The sequence below is a fragment of the Phalacrocorax carbo genome, chromosome 3 (assembly GCF_963921805.1).
Source record: "Phalacrocorax carbo chromosome 3, bPhaCar2.1, whole genome shotgun sequence".
Classification (NCBI taxonomy): Eukaryota; Metazoa; Chordata; class Aves; order Suliformes; family Phalacrocoracidae; genus Phalacrocorax; species Phalacrocorax carbo.
In genome coordinates this window covers 16,399,750-16,425,765 of record NC_087515.1, presented here as the reverse complement: position 1 = coordinate 16,425,765, position 26,016 = coordinate 16,399,750, and the positions used below count along the sequence as shown (strand labels likewise).

The 26,016-nt window shown below is 38.5% G+C and overlaps 1 protein-coding gene across 2 annotated transcripts in view; it reads right to left on the bottom strand.

The window, feature by feature from the left end:
• Positions 1–26,016, bottom strand: part of ZFAND3 (zinc finger AN1-type containing 3) — a 141,080-nt gene that overhangs the window by 33,746 nt on the left and 81,318 nt on the right. For both annotated transcript variants that reach the window (XM_064446013.1, XM_064446014.1), the window contains exons 4-5: positions 17,561–17,740; positions 6,751–6,816 (exon numbers count right to left, since the gene is read on the bottom strand). In XM_064446013.1, coding sequence (XP_064302083.1) covers positions 6,751–6,816; positions 17,561–17,740 — 246 coding nt within the window. The remainder of the gene's footprint in view (positions 1–6,750; positions 6,817–17,560; positions 17,741–26,016) is intronic.

The window sequence follows — 26,016 nt, the reverse complement described above, 5'->3', positions numbered from 1 at the left end:
GGGTACCTGTCCCAGTGCCAATTAGGGGGGAAAAACCTCTTCCCTTAATCTGCCAGCCCTACTCTTCCTGACACAGCTAACCCAGAGACAGTCCTTACTGTTCTCTTATCATCTGGTACTACTTTTAATTTGACATTCAAAACAAGTTTTCCTACTGGCTTACAGTTCAATGTGAAGTCCTCTCAAGAGATCATCCTGGCCTCTTGACTTAAGCACCTTTTCCTCAAAGTTGTTCTACTTCGGATGTGGTTATTTCATAATGGGATTCAGGATATAGAAATGAAAACAGATGAAAAAATTTGAATCAAGAGCAGCAGAGAGAGATAAAGAGAAGTGAAAGCTGAGGAATGGACTTAGAATTAATCAAAAGAAGTCTTAAACTGGTGAAGAAAGAATGAAAAAGGAAGGTTAAAGGGCATATCCAAGCAGCACTAAGGATAAAAAATTAATTTGGGTGATTTAAGAAGATAAATAAAGGTAGCAGGAGTAACTGTTTTAAGTACCTGGAGGCTGTTCTCTGTTAGGATGCTGGACTTGAAAACCTAGACCCAGAACGAACTGACAACGTGGTACTGATCTCAGAAAGCTGGGACTATTGCAAGGCACACAGAGGTCAGTGTCTCAGCACCTGCTGGGAGGTTATACAGGCCAGGAGACCCTTACTCCCCATCCATGTATACATTTTGAGTATTATTTTTTAATTCTACTGTACTTTTTTTTCCCCCTCCTCACAATGGAGAAAAACCTTGTTTCTCCTAACCTATGCACCCTCGTATAACCAAAATCTATTTAAATTAGTACACATTTCTGCCACTCACGCTAGCACACACCGAGTCCCGCTTTCTGCACGAGGGAGCCAACTACAAAGGTGCACGGAGAGACCACACGAATACACTGAGAGGCCACACAGTGGGAAGCGGCAATCCTCTGCCTCTGAGGTCTTCCTCTTGTCTTCAGAAAGGATGCATCAGTAACATGGAGATCATATGCGACTGCCTTACATGCTCTTAAGGGCATTAATCTCAGTTAGTACAATTTTGGGGAATACAATGTTATAAAATTAGAAAAAAGAATAAGCATATAAATTATTATATTCACCTACTTATCCTATTCCATAGCAGTAATTTTATTTCTTAGGGCCAGAAATCCTTTCATAAATGGCTTCAACAGACTGGTTAGAAAAAGGAGTTATTCCTAAGGAGGAATTACTAGCACATTTTATAAACCTCTTCAAAACGTTGTCTCTGTAGGTATTTCTAATCCATCTGTACAGCATGTGAAACAGGGCTTCCACAGTCACATTATATTCTTTTTCCCTCTGGCCACTTCACCCATCTAGCTTCCTCACTTTATGACCAATGCAAAGGAAAAGAACACCCGGGAACCAGTAAGTATGAAAGTTAATTTCAAAGAAATACCGACTATGAAAAGGATGAGCTTCCATTCACCTCAGTTTAGCGTTCTTTAACACAGGCAGATGTAAGTATTCCTCTCCTAATATCGTAAGATGATAGAAAAATAATGTATTTACTTTATCCTGCCTGTACTGAATAGAGAAGGACAAGAGTCACTGTTTTCACATGCTGCCATGCTGCTGCACACCTTTTCATTTCGGAATGTTGTATTTTTTCCACCACTCAGAAGGAAATTCTCTTCAGAAGTAAACAGCGTGAGTGATTAATGTATGAACTATGAAGAGAGTTGCAAAAATTCCTTTAGATTAAAGCAAGTACAGGCTAAATTTCAAGGCATTTTTTCACTATGGTTTAGTAAAGAGATGATTTAGGTGTCTAGCACAAAAAAGTGCTAGACTCTCTTGTGATAGATAAAAGATGAAGAGAGACTTTTTTGGTGAATATTACCGATTATTGTGTGCTAACAAGCTCTTAAAAACCTTCCCAGGAACCGCTGAAGTTTTTGTAACTCAGAAGCAAGGATCACCACAGCTATAGCTGACTTTTAACAAACTTTTTGATATACTGACCCCAGGCCCATCTCTCTGGATTCCGCAGCCACGCTGGTTATTACACATTTAGTCTAAAACGCACAGGATGCACCCAGTGTAAAAGACAGCTCGGGTGCCTGTATCCACTGTTTTTAATGAATGAGAGCGATTTTGTAAAGCTGAACAAGGTGAGAGTAAGAATAAATCCTACAATTGCAGCAAGTCCTTAAATTTGTTTACAGATATGACTATTATGTTCTTTACCATTAGGAAGATTTTAATCTACAATAATCATAACACTTTGCGAAGGCTCAGTTAACCAGTACTGGCAACTACTGCAAAGTATACTGAAGCTTGCTTTTTTGCACATATATGTGCTTGAGCTCCTCTGAGCAGGAGAGGAAACCAATCTGTCCATCCAAATAGATATAGAAGCACAGAACAGATAATACAACACATCACAGAAACAGGCAATAAGAAGAGGTAGAAAAAACCCATCAACATACATCATCTGATCACGGTACAGCGTCATCTCCCAGCCTCTATTAGCTCTTGCTGCATCAGTGCAAGTCCCAGACACTTTATCCTGTTTATAATTGCTGATGAGCAGTAATAACGCCTCCATGCCTCAGCTCCCGTCCGTTCCACCTCAGCGCCCACCTATTGGGTTATAACTTTTATTTACAGCCTTGCCTGATGCACTGTTCTATTAGTACAGCTGGAAACTGAGTGGGGCGGGGCGGGGGGAAGGAAAAAAAGAGCCTCCTTAATGGGCACTATTATAGCCAGGGCTGGGTGATTTATTATGCTGCTCGAAGGCTGTTCTACCATCACTTTCCTGTTGGTGCGAGAGCTCCAAGAAGGTTGGATTTCCAGCACAATGCCCTCCAGAAGTCAAACACTAAAGAACACCTTAGAAGTCCCTTGGAACACTGATAAAAAACCCATACCTTCAGAGTTGTTTTACTGTTATAAACCCCCTTCAATGGTCTTTTGTATATATTTTGCTCAGGAACTTACCACTTCAGAGCAATTTAAAAAAAAAAAGATCAGTGGTGTACCAGGTGTTTTCGCCCTTAGTCAACATGTAACAACTGATAAGAAACGATCATACAAAAGTAATGGTTTCTTGGTTTTGGCTCTAGCTGAATATTTGTGTAGTTCTATTTCCGCAACCTGCCCCTTCTGTAACTCCTAACAGGTTGTCCTTCCAGTTGCACAACTTCAGCCTCAAAGTGTTTAGATTCTGGCACTGCTACAATCAAGCACATGACTTAGTATAAGAACACCAATAAACCCAAAACTTTGAAAAGGACCATACACCTGCTTAACTGCTTTGCTTGAGCAGTGGAAGAATTATTTGCATCTTCTAGACTCAAATTTTACACTAGAAAAAGCACAGAGCAATGAGACAGACACTGTAATCTCACACAATATAAATACCACCACACCCGTCTAGGACAGATATCCTCATAAAATGTGAGCTATCTGCACTTATAACTATACAGAATATTAAAGACGCGCGTTTCTCATGAACTGCTACTGAGAAATAAAGTACTTAAAAACTCACAGACTTCATGGATATAATGTATGAATTGTGTCATTACTGCATTTTACCTGCCCATTTCTGCTACCCTCTCTATCACACAATTAAAGATTAACTGAGCGCACTCACACAGGCCCACCAATTTTTTCCAGGTTTCTTTAAGCTGCATGAAAATGTTTTAAAATCTGGCTGTTTAGAACTGCATATTAAATCATCTTTAACTTGTACAGCAGAAGCAGAAGAGTAATGTGCCACTCAGTACTGCACTTTCAAGACACGGTCACCCAATATAAATGGGATCTGGATGCCCTACTGGCTAGAGCAAGGCTCAGAGTATCTGCCATTAATCGTAACAGTACCTAACCATTAAAAACAAATCAAAATACGTAAGATGCTATACACCAGGCCACACAGTCCCATCCTTTTTCCTACAAAATCTTCAGACCGCTGGCTCTCAAAAAACTTTGAGGCATCATCCAAACTAATGATTGCAAGGCTTTTTTCATTCTTTTCATTATAATCCTTGTCCTACAGGGACACTTCAGAATAGAAATACTTTTTACCACAGTGGTGATTCTGGCAAACAGGAGGAGGAAAAACCCTACTATTTGGTGTCGTAACAATATTTTTTCTCAACATCTCCTCCAGCATGCAAGGTGACAAGTGAATGAGGTAAAAACTCTTCTTTTTGCAAGAGAGCTTTTCCTGTGTCTTGGCAGATTTATTGTTTTGATCTTTCTTCAATGATTACATTAATGCTAATAAAATATGAAAGGTTTATGCCTTCCTTAATATCCTCCTGATGGGAACCTGCATACAAGATAACTAGGTCAAACTTCTAATTTTCTGTCTCAAAGGCTGATATATGGCAGAGTTTAGGGAAAAACTATACTTGAAGGGGGAAGAAAAATACAGATGAATTCCACCAAAACATTCCTCCTTCATAGCTCTTCCAAGCAGAAGAGATGTAGAATACTTAGAGAAAAGAGGCTTATACACAATGTGTAGTATTGACGAGTATTGCTTGTATCACTTAAATAGCTTCCTAGGAAGGGACACTAAGCTGAAGTGAATGTAGTGTGAAATATTCCCCTACGTAGTCTGCTGCTTCCGCCTGAATATGTCACATCATTTCTGGGTAATATTTTGTAGCCAATGTTTTCTTGTCAATTCCCATATTTATCTGGATTCCCACATGCAGACTCTGAAAACATAGTAATTTGCTTTAAAAATGAAAGTTTGCTGAAAATTCAAGCTCTGGAGAAGAAAACTGTAACTCCTGGTAACAGGTTTATTAGGTAAGGGACTACAAACAAAATATGCAGATCACTGAGCAAATAATGTAAAAAACATTGGGGGGAAAATGAGGTAATGTAAAATCATTAGGTTTAGTCGACTGAAGATGAAACTTGTGGCATCAAATTAAAAAGCCTTATTTTCTTGCTAAACACACCAAATGATTAACATACTGGCATGTAGGGACCAAACATTAGCATAAACTGAAAATAACAGAACTACTGGGCAAAGTTAGCCAACCATTTAATGGATATTTTTTAACATGTCTAGTAGCTTCATCTGCTTTATTCTAAGGAGCTTTTACTGTGCCATTTGACACTCCGAATAGCGGACCTACTTGCCTTGTTGCTAGTCACAAGCACATTTTTTTCAATACTCATATAGTACTCAGTTTTCAGTATCATAGAAAGCTTTTAAATTACGCTGCTATGAAGACCAGAGTTAAACATTACAACGGCTAATGTATAAAGAAAATACAGTTTAGTAATACCAGGAGCAAAGCAGATTAGTTTGCAAGGGGTACAATGGCAATCATTCCATCTTGAACACCTCCATGGCCACCTAGAATCACAGAATCCCAGACTGGAAGGGACCTCAGGGATCATCTAGTCCAACCTTTCTAGGAAGAGCATTGTCTAGACAAGATGGTTGTGCTGGTTTTGGCTGAGAAGGGGTTAATTCTCTTCACTGTAATGCCTGTGGTGGTCGGGGACCTTTCCAGCTTCCCGTGTGTCGGCAGGAGGCTGGGAGGGGCAGGGCCACGGCCAGCTCCCTGTCCAGCCGAATCTTAAAAGTGTCCAACGTGGCCGAGGCAACCATTTCCCTGGGGAGATTATTCCAATGGTTGACTGCCCTCACTGTGAAAAATTTCCCTCTGAAGAAGAGAGAGGGAAATCCACACATTACTTGGGAGATCTGCACCTGCACCACATGGAAGGTAACGGAGCTTCTCTTTACCCTTCCATCACTGCAGACCAAGCCAACCTGCATCATCACGCATTCACTGCAAGCTAACAACATGCATATATGGAGTAACTACAGTTCAGCTAAACGCACAGTGACTTGAAACTTTTTGAAAGAATGACTTCAGAGGAAATTTACCTTGAACTCTGGAAAGAATAAGAGCCCTTAACCAAACAGGAACACCCTTCCTTTCTGCACACTCAATACAGCTCCATTGGTACATAAATGCAAATGCAGGCAAAAATTATCTTGGAAACAGACTGCTAGAACATTACCACTACTTACAAGCCTGTCATTGCCACTCCACAGGAGGTTCTGACTTCCCACAGTGGTGCTGGTGGAAAGGATCGTATGAGCTCTCCTTAATCCATGCAAAACCAAAGTCTGAAAAAGATCTGAGCCCATGCGGGTAACTTGGCTGCCTGCCTGAGCGTACGCGCACACGATTCTTCATGACAGATCTGCTGCAGAAGCAGCAGAGCTTCAGCCTGAAAATGACCTAACATGTCACTACTAACACTAGCTCTGTGACAGATTATCCATCTATACCCTCCATGTAGAAATAAAGTCATCAAAAGGACCCAAAGCGGATAAAATTGAGTCTCAATGCAAGCATCAGCTGTCTATACTGCCTCTTCAATCAGGGAAAGTAAAGTCAATATACTCCAAATAGTTTTCTACTCAATACTTTGCATCTAAAGGGGGGATTTCCAGAATGCTACATTAGACTTAAATCAAACTGATTACTCCTGTACGTCTTATGTTTACAAAGATTAACTGAAAACCTAGTATATTTATGGAATTATGTTTAACAGGACTCCGAGGTGAACTATCTGCCATACAAATCCCCTTATATATACACATTTCTGACAGCAAAGCAACAACATTTATTTTCATTTGGCATTCATCAGATATAGTTACTACACTCGACTATTAAACTATAATCATAGGGCTATATATCATGCACAATCTAAATCTTCAACCCCCACAAAACACATACCTGAGTCGCAAGATCTTTTGGTTGGTGTGGTTAACGAGGCATGAGCTGTACCTGTGCATGGCCCACCTGGAAACAGAGAAGATCATATGTCTCAAAATACCACCTATATTTAACATTTACAACCACATCAAGATAATACTTAGGAATATAAAGCGCTGAGGAGCACTTGTCTTTGGAAAGCACATACGGAAGCAGTCTACTATTCTCAGTATTTCTTTCCCAGTCAAATCCGAGTATGTCTTGCACTGAAAAAATAGATGAGAAGTTGGGACAAAAAGACAAGTTATGTTATACTTTATAAATATTTCAAGAGTCAGTTTTAGGAAAATGCACACTGTAACCGCAATTTTTCCAGCATTGACAAAGGTTCTGTTTATGTCGGAACAAACCTAGAAATGTATCTAACTAACCCACAAGTAACACAACGGATGAAGCGGTCACTACCCTGATGTCAACAGAGACCTTGTCACTGACTACAGCGAGATAACAACTTTGACTCTTATCCTGTTCTAATTATGTTTTCAAAGCGTGGCACAAGCATATGCTAACAAACTCTTTCCATATTGAAGGTTTTTTTGTTGAACTCTGGACTCTTGCCCACTCATCTGGTATCTGCTTGGTAGTAAATTGCTTTCTGGCTTTTCTCTTAACATTCATCATTGTTGAAGAGTTCTCCAGAAAACTTGTTAAAATAGCAACCAATTGAGTGCACTCAGCGACTTGCAGTAAAAATGAACAAACAAATACATAAATAAAAACCCCATACAGTGAATCCATGACAAATTGACAGTAGCATTACCAGTGGTAATAACACATCATAGCTTCGATAATTAGATATTATAAATTGGATGATGCTAGAAAGCCTGAAATTAAGTTAGACCTGGTAGAGTTTGGCTATCAAAATACCAATAATCAAGTTTGCACTGGACTGCTGGTGATATAGTAGTTCGATGCTGGCAATACAACAGAGCTTAGCGTGACAGGATAACCTTTAACAGAAGTCTTCACGCTGTGAAAAATACTTTTCCCCTTAATTTTTTTTCAGTCTCTGCATATCTGGAAAGCAGCACTGTGGCTTTGGCAATGGTTTTTTCTTCTCAAATATTTTCAAGTCTGACCTTGTAGTAGACTGCTCCTTTTCCTTCCTCCAAGATGATCCCCCTTCAAGTTTTAGTAAGTATCAAGTCTTAGGTAGCTTTGTCTAACCTGTAAAACTTGTAGGAAACGATGTGAGGAAATTATTTTGGTGCACTGGATTTTAATGAAATGCACTTGGGACCAAAGACCTCACAAGTTTTACACTATCAGTATTCCAGAGAAGGACTGAAACTTCTTGCTATTTCTGTTCTCCCAAAAAGTCCCTCCGGCAATATACACCATTCCATAACCATGCAACAGGTCATCTTTAAAGGGGTGGTTACAAAGCCCAACAAGCCAGCGTTTGGCCTGCAGGCAAGCACCGAGGCCACTCATCAGGGCCTGGCCTGAGGTTAAGGTGAACAAGACATGGGAATCTACTGAACACGACCTAGGAAATGGCTCTGTGTGACAGGCAGCAGCGTAAGCAGCTGGCACAAGTCACAGGCAGTGCCATGAGGCACGGCTGGGTTGTGCTGGCTGGTAAGCAGGGAACTGGTGAGAAATTGCTGAACTCCAGTGGTAAGTGGAAGGGAGCGGTGGGGACCTCTCTGCAGAGTCAAGTCTGCATGTGACAAGAGCCAAGTTTGCTTCTGCAGTGTGGAAGACTGGGAGGCCTCGGCTGGGTGCCTTCCCTGGCCAACAGGAAAACATCCTGGATGGATGCATCAAGCATCCTGGCATCACCATGTTGGTGCCCACTCCAGACTTGACAGCATTTGCAAGCAGCAACTGCTTTGCAACAACCAGAAATGGTCAAGTGTGCTTAAATAATTTTTTTACAATTTATCTTTTTCTAGGCGAGAATACAAAAAAAAGAGAAAATATCAGCTTGATGTATGTTAGTTATACTATTGCAAAAGGCTCAAAAAAATGCATAGTGTAGGGTTAGGTGCATTTGGTAAGAAAATGAACACTGCAACAGAACTCTTACCAATTTTTCCATTGAAACCTTTTGGATTTTCAAAAAACTACACAGCAGGTCTTTAAGTCAGTCTCAACTTTCAAAGACCACAGATATAGTATTTGGTTTCCATACAGAATTTGGGTAAACAAAACAGGATGGGGAATATATCAAATATATACCACAGGGTCTGGAATTTCAATGAACTGACTTTAGACCACAGCTGCCTCTTGAAATGCAGCAGCTCTTCCTTAAATAATTTTAGTTACATTCTCCCAGTTTTCACTGAATAGACATTGACGAGCATCATCACTGTGGACTATCAAATAAGACTAATCCTTGCAATTATTGTACAGTAAATATTTACACTAGTTGATACTTCCAGGATCCAATTAAATATGAGGCCTTTATTTCTCACTCTTTAAAGTAAAATAAGTTGGTATGTATTCTGCTCTTCCCTGTGTCAGAGCTCTTCTTTCATTTAGTCTTCCCTCATTAGGTATTACTTTCGAGTAGCTTTGATTTGTATAGCACAGCACCAGAGTTTCAACAAAGAATATCTTGGGATTTGCATGCACATACACCAGTGCCTAATAACCAGCGAAAGCTGCATGTCCTCTGCAGCACTTCCTTCTGCTACTGTTTTTGTTCCACCATTAAAAACATCATGCATAATTCAATAGTATGTAGTATGGGCTCGACTGTGCAATTCTACGTGGATGTCAGTATGTTGAGTCTTTTGGTATACATATGGTTAATGTAGGCATCTTTGTATTATTCAAAACAGGGCAGTATTATTTCCCACAGCTTTAATAAAAATTCTGCATGAAAGAAAAGGGAAGTCACATAACAGTAGAACACCAGTCCTTCTTGGCTATACACAAAGGTAGGCTTATTGCTAAGCATGATTCAGGATATATCTGCACCTTCATTCCCCCAAAAAAGAAGTGCTTCAAGGGAATTCAACTGTGCTACATAAAACACTTCAGTGCACAGTGAAAGACCACACACGTCTAGCTTCTAACATAACCTACGGGCCTGCAGACTGCTATTTTTTCTCAGTACAAACAGAAGTTTAAAATTAAAGAATAAAGATATCTTTCTACTCTATATCCAATTAAGAGATTAAACAATACCTTCTGCTCCTATTTTTTGCAGTGTACGGATTCTGGCATTTGCAACTCCTCTTCCAAACAAAAGCAGCCGCTGCCCAGCAATAATGTAATCCCAAGAGAAGATGATTAAAAATGCAAAAATACTAAAAGCTACTGAAGACATAAGGAGAATTGTGAGAAATCGCCAAGTTTGCAAATTCAAGCACAAAATTAATAAAGGACAAAAGAATTAAAAAAGAACATTATCATATATTAAATCAAAAGGTCTTGTAAATGCAGCTCTTTTATGTAGTACTTATATTTCTATATGTATGTTAATTTTTTATTGTTTACTATTATAATTTGTATATGTTTAAATTGACCTTTAGAATATCTTTGTGCATTGTCCACCTCCCTTCCTGAAAGACAGTAACAACTGCCAAGCAGCAACCTGCCTGGCAGGACCTACCCTGAGCCAGGGTAGCTTCTAATTTCCCCTTCCTGAAGTCTTTAGAAAGTGAAGTGACTTCACTCAGAACTTCCTGTGCAGGAAAAAGTGAAATACTAGAGTAACCCCCCTCTTTTTGCTGTTCAAGGAAGTGGTGAGTTTGAACCAAGAATAGGTGTGTCAGGTATATTTTAACAGCACTTGGAAGCACTTACTGAGCAGAGGAAGAGATGCAGAATGGAGCAAAACCAAGCTTGTACACGAGTACAAAGTCTAAGATTACACTAATACACTGAAACAATTACAGATTACACAAAAACTGCAAGCCAGCTAATGAACAAACATGAGAAGTAAGTGAAGGAGCCTTAAGCTCAGCAACACTTATCAGAGGGACATAAGCACGTCTGAACACCGCTTTGAGCTTTTGGTACTGTGACGGTTCCTCTCCCAAAAAAGCACAGCAACTCCCTGCAAGCAACGGGCTGGAAGAGAGTACCAAGAGCCGAATTTCCTTGGATGGCAGCGTTACAGCCAGGACAGGGAGAATTTTCATGGCTATTTGCAATACAGGAAAGAATCCACCTCTGGAAACCTGTCCAAACCAGTGATCTAGTACTGCATTTCCTGAATTTGTACAGACATAATCTAATTAATCTACACAATTAATTTTGACAACAGTCATCGATTACAAACACCAATACATAAACCAACAGGAACATAAATCTCTATATTCAGTTTGTGCAGACAGAATACACTCCTTAAGGGAAAAAGGCAAAATAACTCTCTCTACAGCACTGTTTGCTGCAGAATGGGTAAACTGCATGATAATTTAAATTATGTTATTACTGAATAGCTAAGGGGATTATACCACATACAAACACATAGTTTTTAAATTCTAGTTTTACAAATCTGCCATTATTTATTTTTGTGGACTTTTATCTACATGCAGCTTCTGGAGAAGGAAGTGAAACCCGGACTGCTTTGCGCTGCTGAACAGCTGGTAAAATTAACAACAAAATAAAAGGAGACAGGATTCAGATTCCACTTTTTCCCCCTTCTATTGTCTCACTCTGTTACTTGCTCTTCCTCAGTTTCCTCACTCGTAAAACAGAACATGATACTTTCTTACTTTACAGGTATAAACTGAAGTGTAAAAACGTGCTTTTGAAACCACCAGTTAAATTATACTTTTTATAGATAATTTTTAAGTAACTTTGATAGCTGTGCAGCTCTAACCCACATTTTTCTTATGTGACTGTGTTTCTGTTTCATGTTCCATGGGGTCCTTTCAATTTAATAAATGGGACCCCAGGATACACTGTCTACTATGCAGTGTGAAGCGACTAGAAATCAGAGGGAACAATTAACAGTGGTACTACTCTGCTGGTCTTCATTATGTTTCAAAATTATCATGCCACAGGTGTGGAAAGAAGTGTTCATTCCACAAATTTGTGTGCCAAAACTTTGCTTAAGATGTTAGAAGAGGCAGAAATGCTCTTTAAATGAAACTGGGACTGTAGGGATTAGATTGAAACTTACAGAAAGCTCCTCACACCATGAAAGGATGATGGAAGTGACACTTCTACTAGACACTGTTTTGTTCAGATTTCTAACTGCCCTTATTTTCTGCACTGGCACCTAATGCTAGTGGCATTTCTCAAAAGACAACTCAAACAGCCCACAACTCAATCTGGTTTTGTATCTGAAAGCATTCTTGCAAATTTCCAGAGAAAGTGTTTGCACTGATATGAAAGAAGTATGTCTTTTGTGATGAATATTCAAGAAAATCCAGGTTTGATGACAATCCAAATAAAAACTGAATTACTGTTAATTTTAACATTAACAACTGTACCAAAAGGCTATTTGTACATAACATCTAATGAAAACCAGGCTAAAAAAAACCCCCTTAATATGTAAAACACCTTTTGTTATCATCTAACTTAAGAAAAGAAAGAGCCTGAGAAAACAGCTAGTTCTTATTCTGTGGCACAGAAATCCAAAAATGACTGTAATCCAGAATATGCACCTGTCTGGTTTTTGATATTAGAGGGGTGTCCCCTCTTGCTCTGACACAAGACGCACAAAACGGAGTACAAGAAGAAAGAACACGTGACAATCATGTGAGTTGATAAGGAAAATTAGAATTATTCATCATCACCATCACCTAGCTGCAGCTTTCTCAGTTATGCTCCAGTACAAGTTTAATTGCAATATTAGATCATATGGGTCAGGTAGGCTAGTTTTGGGAGCTCAGCATAATTTTAACAGTTACTGCATTCTTTTGGATCAGAGACAAATGTACAAATCTGTATCAGAATAGATCTGGTTAGCGACAAAGCAAATTATTTTCTACAACCATCTGTGACAAGCACGACAAAACTAGGCAGCTAGCTTGGTCTGTTTATACATTGGATACTTTACAGAAGCGGGTATGCACATAACTTTCAGTCAGATATGACCCAATACCCAAAAAGTTCCTCATAGCCAGAAGCAGGAAAAAAAAAAAAAGACAGGACGTACAAAACTGACTCCTCCTGCAACGAGCGGCTGAATTGTCAAAGCCAGGGCATTTGGAAAAGCACACGGTGGGTAGCATCTGAGAGCAACTGTCGTTTTAAAAATCACTGTCCTTACTTAAAAGGCACAAAACACAATTAAGGATATCACAATAACAATTCAAAATATGAAGTCTTTTCAGAGTATACATAGGAAAGCTGTCATCTCTGACTCTGCTTACAAACTCAGGCAAAATGCAAAAACTGTAAAGTCGTTATATATTGGTAGAAACCTCTTGCACAGAGTCAGAGAGAAAGCCATTCGACAGAAAAGAAAGAAGAGAAAGGATGCACCTGTTTATCCATCTTTTCATAAGGTTATGTTGAAAAAAATTATGTGAGTAGTTTTTTCTAAAAAAAAAAAATTTTTTTCCTAGTACTATAGCCTATGTGGCTTTTTACACACTCATGCTTCAACAAGCCATGAAATTCGGAGTATAAAGCATCCAATAGGTGCAGTAGAAAAAACAATCTCTCACCTTTCTGCCAGAGATCTTTTACAGAAGCCTGGTGCATCTCTGTCAGATGTAGTACACTTTCTGTACATAAAATAACTCCACCGAAGTAACTTCATAATCGGGGGTATTTCAGTGCTTGCAGCACATGCAAAAGCTTAATAAAATAAACAGTTTTAAAGCATTTTCAAACTTGTCTTGCAAATGTAAATGTTTGAGAGAAACTAAATGTTTTAAACACTTAGCTTGACATGCAACAGTTCTAACTCTTGAGGGTATGCAGTTACCAGCCAAAATTTACAGACATTCAGTCCCAAAAATTCATAGTTAGGCGTCTAAAATTCAGCACACACAGAGGTAAGGTGTCATCAGTGATCATCACCTTCTTTCTGGGCTGAAATCTCCAGTGTATTTTTTGACATTTACAGCAATACCTCAGATCTTTGTGTATCTTGTTATAAAGTCTTCAATGCAGAAATGTAGAGCGCCTGATTATTCTAGAAATGTCAGATATTCCTTTCGTCCTTTTTCAATTGTGGTTCTTGCTAATTCAAGGAGGCCAGGAAGAGTTAAGCACATAATTAAAATAAAGTCATGCCAACTGAAGCTAAGAACTACTGAAATATCACATCTGATCCAGCTGCCAGAGACAGAGTTGTTCACATTGACATTTCTCCTGTCACATAAGCACACAGTTACTTTTAAACCTGTACAGTGTCAGCTTTAGGTCTACTCATAGTGACAGAGAAATAACGCGGCAGCCCCAAAAAAAGTAATGAAGGCCTGAAACTAAGCAAAAGTATTCCATGTGCAGTGTGAACTTTTCTTTACCAAAATACATAGAACCTTCCTTTAATATGCTATATTTTTAAAGAGTGCTGGCGGCTGCAGGTAGGGAGCGAGAGAAGTGAGGGCCTGTCTCTTAAAAATAAAAAAACCAACCCTGCCCACACACTAAGAAAAGGAAATCTTTGACAGAGCAACCAGCTTGTACGGTGACTGACGCTGAAATAACTACCATTAGGACCTCCTAAGTGAAGGGAGGAGATGGAAGGGAAAAATGAGAATAGACGAAAACTATACAAGAACTTGAACAGGGAAACTTGTCTGCGTACAAAGCAGCAGCAGAACAAAGGTTAGACTGATTTAACCATCTGTTAAGAAGCAGATTATTAAAATCCATACAAATCTAGACTTAGTAAAGCTATACCAATATCAATATACTCCTTGTCTGCACAAGTTAATTTAAGAAAAGTTACTGCAACTGATGAGACCTGAAGGTTCTGGATAGAAAAAGGCAACTCGAGAAGCATTTTTGGGGGATAGAGGGGGTGTGTGTGTGGGGGGGGTGGTGTGTGTGTGTGGAAATTCTTAGAATATTCCGCCCCCCCAACTGCAACAGAATTTTTTTAAAATTAGTGATAGGTAACACTTCATATTCAAAATACTTCAAAACAAAACATATGTGAAGGAGGAATAATAAGTCCTGAAGCTTGTGTCACCATCTCTGGGCATAAATTTTTAACACATTTTTGTTGGCTGTAACTGTAAGACTGAGAACGACCTTGCGTCAACTAGGGGGAGAGATATTAATCTGCAAAGCACTGGGGTAGGTGTTCAGAACCAAGGGTGGCAGGAGATGGAAAGTCACTACAACCTGGTTGTGTATATAAGACACTTGGGAATACAAATGCAACTCTCACAGAAAATCAAAACAGTAACAAAAAAAAGGCAGAAATACTTGCATATTATCAAGCTGAATTCCTGCAAAATCCAGTAGCTTTTCTCCTGTATCATTAATTCTGTGTTAGAAAAGGAAATGGATACTTAAAAACAAGTACAAATAAACCTTCACTTTCTCTGACACAGAACATGAATCTTACCACATAAGATTTCTGTGGTTCCCTTCAGTTGTTGTAACGTGAATGGAATTCTTTAATTGCCTAAATGACTTGCTGCAATTCTGTCCAATCTGTTTATCCTGTAGACTCAAGTACTATGGCAAATGCCTGGATGTGAGACTCATCTCAGAGCTTGAAAGGGAAGAAAGGGGAGTGGAATGTACCATGAGAATCCTTCCTGAGTACTCCAGTCTTTCCACACTTTGATAGGAATTACCATAATGATCCCATACACTGATTTCTGGTGAATTACCACAATTCTATTCAGAACAGCACATAGATGTACATCGTCACATGGCACTGCAAAATATCAAACTTTGAAGAACACAGATATAATGAGAGCAGTGCACGCTTTATAGAACTTGCTGCAAAATAAATATTGCACAGAAAAAGACATCCTCAAATTTAAATTTCTTTTTTATTTTATGTTTGGGCATTCTTCATTACAGGAAAGGATCTTCCACACTGAGGCCATTAGCCATCAGAAAAAGCTCCATCTGTGTATAATTATTTCTGATAAATGATATTTAGCTTTACTGAAGAGATAGTGGGGATGTGAGAGAAGACAGAGAGAGTTCAAGCTGTAAATAAGTCTCTCCAGTGTATTTCACTTAAAATCACCCCAGCAGGAAGTCATAAAGAATTTTTTTAATAGGTAATATTTTCAAATATGCTGCAATCTGTGCTGCCTAATATCCATCACCTTCAGCATATGTTCACAAGCTTACAGCAATTCAGGATGAAGGACACTAATTTCCTTCCCTCCTTCCCATCCCTGTAATCACCTTCCCACTTACCCCCACGTCCTTCTCAGCCACAAGAGAAACACCTTGTTGTAGCACATTTGAATTCCTAACTGAATAAATTTGCAGAAAACCTGACCCAGTAAGCACTGGAGAAGCACCCTGTGACACCAAATAGTAGATTCTAGCTAATAAGCTAGCAGAGATGCTGAAGCCCCCTGCCCTCTGAAGGCCCAAATGTGTTCTGAAGCATAATGTTTTGCTGAATTCTCTAGGAAGGTTCTTTTAAGGCCTTGTTTTAACAGCAGACTACAGGTTTCCCCTGAAGACGCGCTGGGCAGAACAAAGAGATGATGGGCGGTCAGCAGCAACTGTGTATGCGAAGGAGAGACAAGAGTTACATGGCAAGTTTACTCTTATTACAAGAACTGGTATCAGAACGCCCACATTTGAACCCTGCTGTACTTCTGACAATATTCCCACGTACAGACAGAAAACAGTAATTCAATTTAAAATTTTTGTCTAATAAACTACCACAATGCAAAATGACACTTTGTGCTTTGTCCACAACCAATCTGAAGAAGTTAAAAGTCTATATACGCAAAGTCTACTTACCTGTAAACAGAATAAATACTTCAGCAACTCAGTAAAACCATCCTATGCAAATAGTTAGCACAACTGAAAACAAGTGTAGCATATCAAAGATTTTTTTTAGTTCTATGCTTTGTCAGCATTGTTATTTCCAGCAGTTGCCACAATGTTCAAGAGCAGCTCTAGCAGATTCCCTACTAAAAAAAGAGCATGTTTTTCTTGCAATGTGTACATCTATTTACCAGCACAGAGGGACAAGCAAATTCAGCTCAAGGACTGTCTCCATAAAGCATCTTCCAAAATAAAGTTACAGTTGGAGGAAAATGAAACTACAAATTACACAGTTGACCTTAAGATGTAGAATGCAGATTTTGAAACTCCATATATTAGACACAGAACATATATATATAGGTTTAGAATAACTTAAAAGACAACTTTACCTCACTGTGTTTGCTAATCTTTAGCTTACCTTCAGGGAGATTTTTCGCCTTACTGAGTTCAATAAAGAAGAAAGATGGGTCGTGAAAGAAGAGATGGATTACCACATGAAACGTAAGGTCTACGCAAGTAACTCAGCAGCAGTCTACACAAACATGCATTACAGCCAATGCTTTGTGCAATTGCAATTATTAAAAAACAAAAGGTTTTGAAGTAAAAATTCAGACGACTGTGTTTATCCTATTTTATATATGTTAATTTACCAGCAATGCGAGAAAAAGTTTCTCAAAATGAGAATGCCTCAAAGTTGTAATTCAATCATATACTGCAGCTCAAACAGCTGTGAAGTTAATTAGAAACTCCTGCAACCCCTTTTACCTTGTTCTTTGGTTAAAGCCATCAATGTCTATTTTATTAATAACTTCTCACCTTTCCCTTTGCCCAAAAGACAGGCCATTTACTTCCAAAGGGAGTCAGTAAAACATAAGCCTGAGAACAAAACGTTTATGCCTCCTTTGCTGTTACTTAGGACTTGTGCACTTACATTCCTCTTTGCTCGGTGAAGTTACATTCAGTTCTGTCAAAAGTTGCTGGTTGGAGTTAGCGGCCTGCGTGGTTAGAGAGGTATTGCTGTTGTCACTGTTCGTTTCTCCAGAGAACAAATCTGACTGGTTGTTGCTTGTGCTGGGAGTAGAGTCATCGTCTGGCTGCTTCTTCTGGAAATCTATCAAAACCAAGATTTCATATGTCATCTTGCTCAACTTGCTCAACCTAATCATCTGATGTTATGCAAAAAACCCGAGCATAACCAAAGTAACCCAAAACACTGCCAGAGGTATTATCATTCTGATAATTTGTCTATTTCATGCGACACAAAGGTTGAGTAACCTTCAAGGTTTTACTTCAGGTTTAAAGTATCTTAGAAGTTATTAGTTGTTGAAAAACCAACAATTTCAGGACTACACAAAGTTCTTGTTTCCACAGCTGTTCAGGAGCATCCAAAGCTTACCACTGTGTTTATCAGTATACAGCACACAGCATAATTTTAAAACTAGTTCACACAAAGCATGTACGAAAGCGTAAAGGAGCAAACATCTGATGAGGGAAGAACTAAGGCATGTAATACAAGTATAACGAAATGTTACACTTCTGTAAAAACAATACTTCTCACTGATCTTTTACAAAATCCCACCTGTAACAGTTTTGGTGAGCCTAGCGTAGACAGCTATGGTTCCAGGTTAGCATGGAGGAGCTGGTGAGGGATTTGTATCCCTTGTTTGTTGGGGATTTGGGGGGGGGGGGGGCGGTTCCGCATGTGTGGGTTTTTTTTCCTCCTTCCTCTTTCCTTTACTTACTCCAACATTGGTATTAGAAGTTGCTCATTGATCTATGACCACAGAGTTAGATATGGGAAGGAAATCACTACAATACAATAAAGCTATGGACAAATTGTGTGGCCTCAAAGTCTTCCTTTTGTTTTCTTTTCAGTCAGCAAACGCCAAGTCACACTAAGTCTCCCAACTGCCCCCATAGTCCAAACCCCATGTCTTTGACAAATGCCAACCTCAGGCTTACCTTGCCTCCAAACCAGATTCAGGTTTGAGGGGAAATACTCTCCTCTTTAAGTGCAAATCCTCCCTCGAAAGCCTTCCCAGACCCACAGTCCTGATACCTGATTAACTACAGCATTAGTCTCAGTTCCTATCACCGATGCTATGGGAATTCAGTCCGGCACAGCTCTGCCACTGGATGCCCCCAGGGAACACCCTCCCAGCCAAGTGGATATTGGTTTGCTTAACATCCAGTTACTCTCACAAGGCAAAGGCACCTTCTCCTTGTACAGAGAAGCTGAAGATGAAGTGCATCATTTCTTTTGGTATTCCTAAACACATCTTTTTAAAAATTACAAAGACAGAATTTTTTCATTACTCAAACACATAGATAAAATCAATAACAGTTGCTCATTATTATGTCACGTCAGAGAGGAAAATGGAGCAGTCCATATATATTTGCAGATGACTACATGTTAGAAACATGAGCTGCCAACATGACTCACGGGGATTGGGAAGTACTACAGTCAAAGAGTCCTAAATGCTGACTTAGGATTTAAGTGATTTGCCAGAGAAATTAAGCTGTAACTTCCACTGTGGAAGAGTCAGCCAGAAGTCCAGCTTGGAGAAGAACAAGCTCAAAGCCAGGGAGGGGAAGGAAGGAGGCAGCAGACAGGAAATCACCCACCTCCACAACACAGCTCAGAAAAAAAACAGTGGGATGGTTTTGGTCAGGGGTGAGTTACTGGGCCCAGGAAAACGTCCTACTCAGGCCTCGCTAGTTATCAACAAAGTTACACCCAAGTTGGGCTCCTGGATATTATTAGTGTGTTTGTGCCATCAAGAAGCTTCAAGCACTTGGGATTCTGTACCAGCCACAATCAGCCAGCTGCAGCAGTTTTAACTGGAGTCACCACCCCAGAAGATACCCAACTCTTCACACCTCTGAGGCCACAGTCCTGTCAGAAGGGGAACTCACAGCTGAAGATGTTTTGGGAACCACTGGTCTATAAATTACCATTACAGAAAATAAATTAAAATCTCACATGTTGCCTGCAGATATAAGGTGGCTACAAAGATTGTATGTGTGGTATGTGAGATTGTATCCAGGACAGTGCTCAGAAGTAAAGCTGTGTTGCGTGCACGTATCAGAAGCTGGAATTCCTCCACCTTCAAGGAGCAGAGCAAAAATAATGGTTATGCTCAATATTATACACCGTGAGTGATCTATAAAGTGCATTAAAAAAGAAAGTGTAGAGTTACAGAACAGCAATAGATACTATGAAAGATATTAAAATTCAGAAAATTAAAAATTCTCAGCCAGTATATTTTTTTTTCCTAGATAGCTGCAAATACTTTACTCAGGTTGCACTAGCTCAGTGTCATCCCCAAAACGCATTTACAGAGAAACGTAAAACATTTTTACAAAATGGCCTATATAATAAAAGTCCTGACAGTCCTCTAATGATAGTATGGTAAGTATTAGTGCTACACTGTCTCTCCCAAAGCTGCAAGTTCAAGAGCACATTAACCAAGGTGGGTGGTTTTTTTCCCCCCCTGAAAAACTATTCAATTTTACAACCTACTGATAAATTCTCCAACTTCAAAGAGAGCATAAAAGGCTGTCAAAAATAGTCATTCAGTGACAGCATCTCCCAACAAGCTTACTAATGAAACAGTTCAGAGCTGTCACACAGCAGCAAAACCCACCATGGCAGTTAAATGCTCTTTGCCTTCATGAATCCAGGACCTCGTGTTCACAACTTTTACTCAGGCTGCAAATCAATTAACTTTCAAAAAAGTCTTAGCCTGCTGAGTTGTCTGGAACATGAGAACATCTTCCATCCCCCCCTTTTAACCACTTTTTCACCACAGACAAGAGTACTTGAGGAAAGTGTTGAGACTGCTGATCTCAAAGCGCCTGAGACATACTAACTGTAACTGAAGTTGTACTGCTTGCTTACACTACAGCAAATTATTAACAGCTGCCTTCGTAATGGGGTCTCAACAGCAACACAGGACACATTCACTAACATAGTTATTATGTAATAAATTTGACCTAGATTATCAAGGGATTTCAGGAATATTGCTTTATTATTTGTGGTCTGTATTTACCTGGTACAAATACATCTCTAATGAAATACTGGATGAGCTGTATTATATTTCTTCTGTGTATCCGTGGATGGCATTTGGCTTCTGTTAACCAGGACTCTCGTTAACACAAATAACTTACACATCACCTTGATCTGTCCTCAAGCACAATAAAAGCTGGCAACAATTACAGGAGAGCTCCATCTGAATAAACCCAGTGAAGCCTTAACTGCTTAACAAATAAAACAAAACAAAAATACACACACACACAATACAGGCGAGACCCTGGCAAGCTCTGAAGGGGAGGCTTTATTCTGATTAAAAACAGAACGTAATTCTGTTGACAGAACAATGACCTCTCCTTATAGTCTCAACAAGGAAAAAACAGAACAAGAGTTAAGAGTTGGCAAGACATTAATCATCATTTCCAGAAATTTCTATATAACTAGAGATGCATGCAAAACACTTATTTAAATTTTTTTCTTTTGTTTTTACTGAGACTTTCACTATGCTAGCAAAATCTGTGCCAAAATGGACAATGACTGACCAACAAAATCCATCAAATCCACACTCCCCTGTCCCATTGTAATGAAATGCAACTTTAAGTTTTTACAGAAACTTCAGCTGGTACACAGGTTTAGCGGAAACAAGCTTTCTCCATTTGTCAGAAAAAATGTTTTATTTTTCTTTTCAACATTGTCTCCTCCACTGCCTTCACATTTGGGTTTGGGGTTTTTTTTTTTGTGGTTGTGGTGGTCGGGGGTTTTTTTTAAAGTGCAAGATATCCTGGTGTTAGTTACAAGATGGAGCCAGCACCAAAATAAGATGTGAAAATTAGCCATTTCCTGCATGGGGGAATAAGGGAATGAAAGATCTATCAATAAAATGCATGGAATACATCCAATAAACTATTGCTGCATGGTAGAGAAGCCACTAATAGTAAGCAGCAACACTGCTGGTCGTCTGCTCCAAAATCCTTTTGCTTTGTTGAGTTTAAGGGTTGCACCCAGCACCTCAAGTAGCTGAGCAGGAGCAGAAAAATCTTAGGCAGGGCTCTCATGCACGGGATGTTAATAGTAAGTGTTTTTTCTGTTCTACTACTTAGGATTTCTTTGTAAAAAACAACGACTATGTGCATATGTAGACATGATACAAACATTTTATATTTTATAAATGCAATGAATTCAAATAGTTTAGACAAAAAGAAAGGCAAGAAGCCAGATTTGTTACCAGACTTCAGAAGACAAGTTCTTTTGCAAGACACTCTTTTGTCCATTTGTTTTCATAGAATAACATTGATAATGAAAGCCATTACCTTTATAGCTTCTGATTCTAACCCATAAAGCCAGAGGTGTCACACGAAATCACGTCTTATGCAGAGGACTAAAACTCCTGCATACGTTTGTCCAGTTATTGTTACCAGGTTAGGATAAGCAACCCATCTTCTGAATATAGTCATTTCACCCATTACCTCAAGATCAAACTAGCAAATATTTAGAATATCCAACCCCTTCCATCACCTAAAATACTCCCGATTCTGTAACACCAAAAAAATCAGACAGTCCCACTTCCAGTATTTAGTTTACTTTAGCCGTCAATAGTCAACAAAATACCTAAGGAAATATTGAGTCCTCAACTTTGCTTAACTGTAAGGGGTCTGTAACTAAGCAGGAAACAACCCTTCAGCTTCTGGTAAGTAATTTATGTGATTACAATCAGTTGAAACTTGAGGTAAAGGCAAATACAAACACTATTAGCATGTCATAAAGCTTCTTACGCTGAAAAAGACAGGCATGTCAAAATATTACGTGGAATGATTTAATACGAAGCCAAAGCTCGCTCTCATTTGCACTCATGCTACGGTATAAGAGATCATAACATTTATGAAACTCCCAAAGGGTCTTAAACTTAAGGTCTCCTTTCAGCTTATTTTAAGGGTCAAGGTTACAAATACTTCCTATTCTCTCGCCTATAACAGATGTTTTCATTAATAAGAAATGGGTTCATTCAAATAAATTATGGATGTTGCAAGAAGCATCAGAGTAAACAGCATGCTAAAAGCAGAAAATTAGAGTCTTTAAAGTAATTATTTTGGTTGATAGGCAGTATTACACCACTTCTTTATTCTTCAGTCCTACTGCTCCCATAACTTAGCAGCGTAAACTAACAAAAAAGTGCACACTTCTTACATTGCATTAAATGTGCAATCTGCACATTTTTTATTACCAGAGCATCTTGTTCTTTTACGGAGTACAAATTAACATGTCAGTGTCACATCAAATGTCTACTAGTCCATCAGTATCCCAGTGTACACAACAGACTTTTACCTTATCTAATCAGAAAACAGTTCCACACTTAAATTGCATTTTGGAAGCACTCTAGGGGAAGTAACACAAATATTATGACATTGAAACTGCTACAGTGAAATATTTAACTTTTGCATTATTTTCTTTTTTCTTCACGTGCCTGGAAAACTTGTTCATATATGACCATGGAATAGTAGTACAAGTCCTAAAGATTTTGTTTACTTATTTATTGAGAACTCTTGTCCATACCTTACTGAAGGCATTTCAAGTTTTATTCATACATAACTACATTTTGCATAATAGATTACCATGGAATGGATAAAACCTTCCCTTTAAGTAGATATCTGAATGCAATCTAAAGCTCCAATAATAGATTGGCAATAAAACTCCACTTGGGCAGAGATGATTTTTTGTTTGTTTTCAAATAACACACAGACAGAAAGATGCACTAGCCCACTTGCAGAATAAACACAGATATCCTGCCCTCAGGGGAATGCACTGTAAAATGTGCACAAGCATTTGTATTAGAAGATGACAACCAAAGTCGTAAAATGGAATCAGAGGTAAGTACTGTACAAAATTATATTTATAAATATATAAACAATATGTAACATATACACATATATAAAAAGATATTTCTTAATACATCTACAATAATAGCAACAATAGGTGGATGAATTGAAAATTAGACTGGAGAATACAAAATAACTACCACAGTATATTCTTGTATGAGCTGTCAGCAGAGCTCATCATTTTCACAGTTAAGCACAAAGTACAGGGAAAATTAACAAACCAACAAAATTTTAGAAAGATGGTTTTCTATACAACTGAACTTTATTTAGAATTGTGAGCACATGTGGTACAGAAAAGCCATTCAGCTTTTAGGGTTTTTATTCATAAATAAGACTTACTTTTTTTTCCCCCACATTCCTTCATGAAGAAAACCAGAAATAAGTTCTTTATGCTTAGTTATGCTTCCTGATTGCTATTCTTTTTAAAATTACAACACATTATTAAGAGCTTCAAATAATATTGTGATTTGTATGTTGCATATACTCAGCTTTGCATATACATCTTGTTTTCTTTTCAAATAAGCACAAAAAATACTAGAAAAATAAACAAAAAAATGAAAAAGATGGATCTGCAAGGGTGGTAGACAGTGAGAACATGGCTGCAATTACATGTATTTATCATTCAGGAATTAAAATTGAGTTATACAGTAAGACTGGACATCTGTAAAAATATGGGGATGTATAACATGACCAAATTTGGTTTTCTTAGGAGGGGAAGCTTGATGACAAGCTTCTGATGACATTGTGTTTTGAAGACACCCCTTGCTTAAAGGTGACACTTTGTAGTAAGACTTACTTTCTCCTGACTCTATAAAATGATTCTCCCCCAAAGCTATGCAGGAAGCTGCAGGTACAACTACCAAATTTTGCTATTATTTAGAAAGAAAATTCATGAATAGCTAATAAACAAAGGCTAGCAAGGCAACAAGCGTAACATTATTAGAGATTACCTTCAACTTAAGATCCAGGTCATTAATAAATATATATGTAGACATCATCTTAAGGAAGAGAGATGCATTTTTATATAAACCTGAGTAGAAGAATCTACAGTAACCATATTAACCAGGCTTATAACACCTTACTTGACTGCCATGATAAAACCTGCCATTTTTACAGCACATGATCCCACCATCTCCAAAGTAGCTGCAAAATTCTGAATAGATGAAAATGGAATTTCATTATCATCTACAAAAGTATCTCCTGAGACCAGCTTCCCACAGAACAAACACTTCTTGCTCTGCCTGCTAATAACAACTTTGTTACCGTAGCTATTTTGGTTCTGACCAGGATCAAGGTCACTGAAACCCCCTGTAAATAACATTTTAAAAAGCTTTGTGTCACATTTCCTATTGCTACTTAAAGCAGCATGCTTACATTATTTCACCTAAAACCTGATTATTTCATAAAACTCACCAACATAAAGAGGAATAAATATTATTGTCTGTCATCAAAGGATCCAAAGTACTGAAGTTACGAAGCATAAACTACTAGTTTAACAATCCACTTTAAATCTCCTGTTACAGAATCCCTCAGGTCCCTGGTCAGCATTCATACTTTAATTCATTACAGAGCATGTATGGTGAGAAAGTACTATATAAAGGTAGTATGACATTGCAAAACCTAAAACCAGTGAGGGGCTAGCTATATAGCACCTGCATCTAACAGCAGAACTAGGAAATTAAGACAATTTATTACCCAGCTAATTGAGACTGTACGGATTCTTGAATCCATATCAAAGAATACTGGTAATAATCCAACCCTAGGGGAAAGCATGAACTTTAAACAAGCTGTGGAAAACAAAGCGACCACCCCTTGATCATGACTGCAAGAAATATTTTATTTTTTCAATGATATGTAGAGTGGGAATTCCTTAGGAAGAACATCACTAAAATGGACTACTAGTAAAACACCAACCAAGGAGGCAGCTTGCCATGTACTCTTACATGCTGCCAATACAAAAGATGGCAATGACAATAATTTGACCAACTCTAGCGAGAAACAAGAAAAGACACTCCGGTGTGGAACAGCCAGAAAAAGTAAACTGATATTAGGTTACGGTATTAGTCTGTAAATCTAACTGGGTGCAGGCATTTTGAAGGATCCATTTGGTACTTAAGGAAAACAATCATTTAACATTATCTGAGGGTAATACAACAGCGGAGATGTAATAGAATTAAATATAGGAGAGTTTTTGTGTGGATTTTTTTCTTTTAAAGGCACCTGGGGAAAACATCTGAGCAGCTGTGATCTACAGAATTTATTCTCAAAGAACACTTGGAAAATGTGTAACATGAGCATTTAAGAACAGACGAGACAACATTCTAGAAAATACTCAAAACCCTAAGTTCAGAATTGACTAGGAGTAGCACACAGCCTACCAAAAAACACAGCTCTATCACTCCCCTGAACTTCTGTATCTTTATTTCTAGAATTCTTTTATTACTAGTATCCCTTTATGAAACTAAACAAATTAGTAAGAAA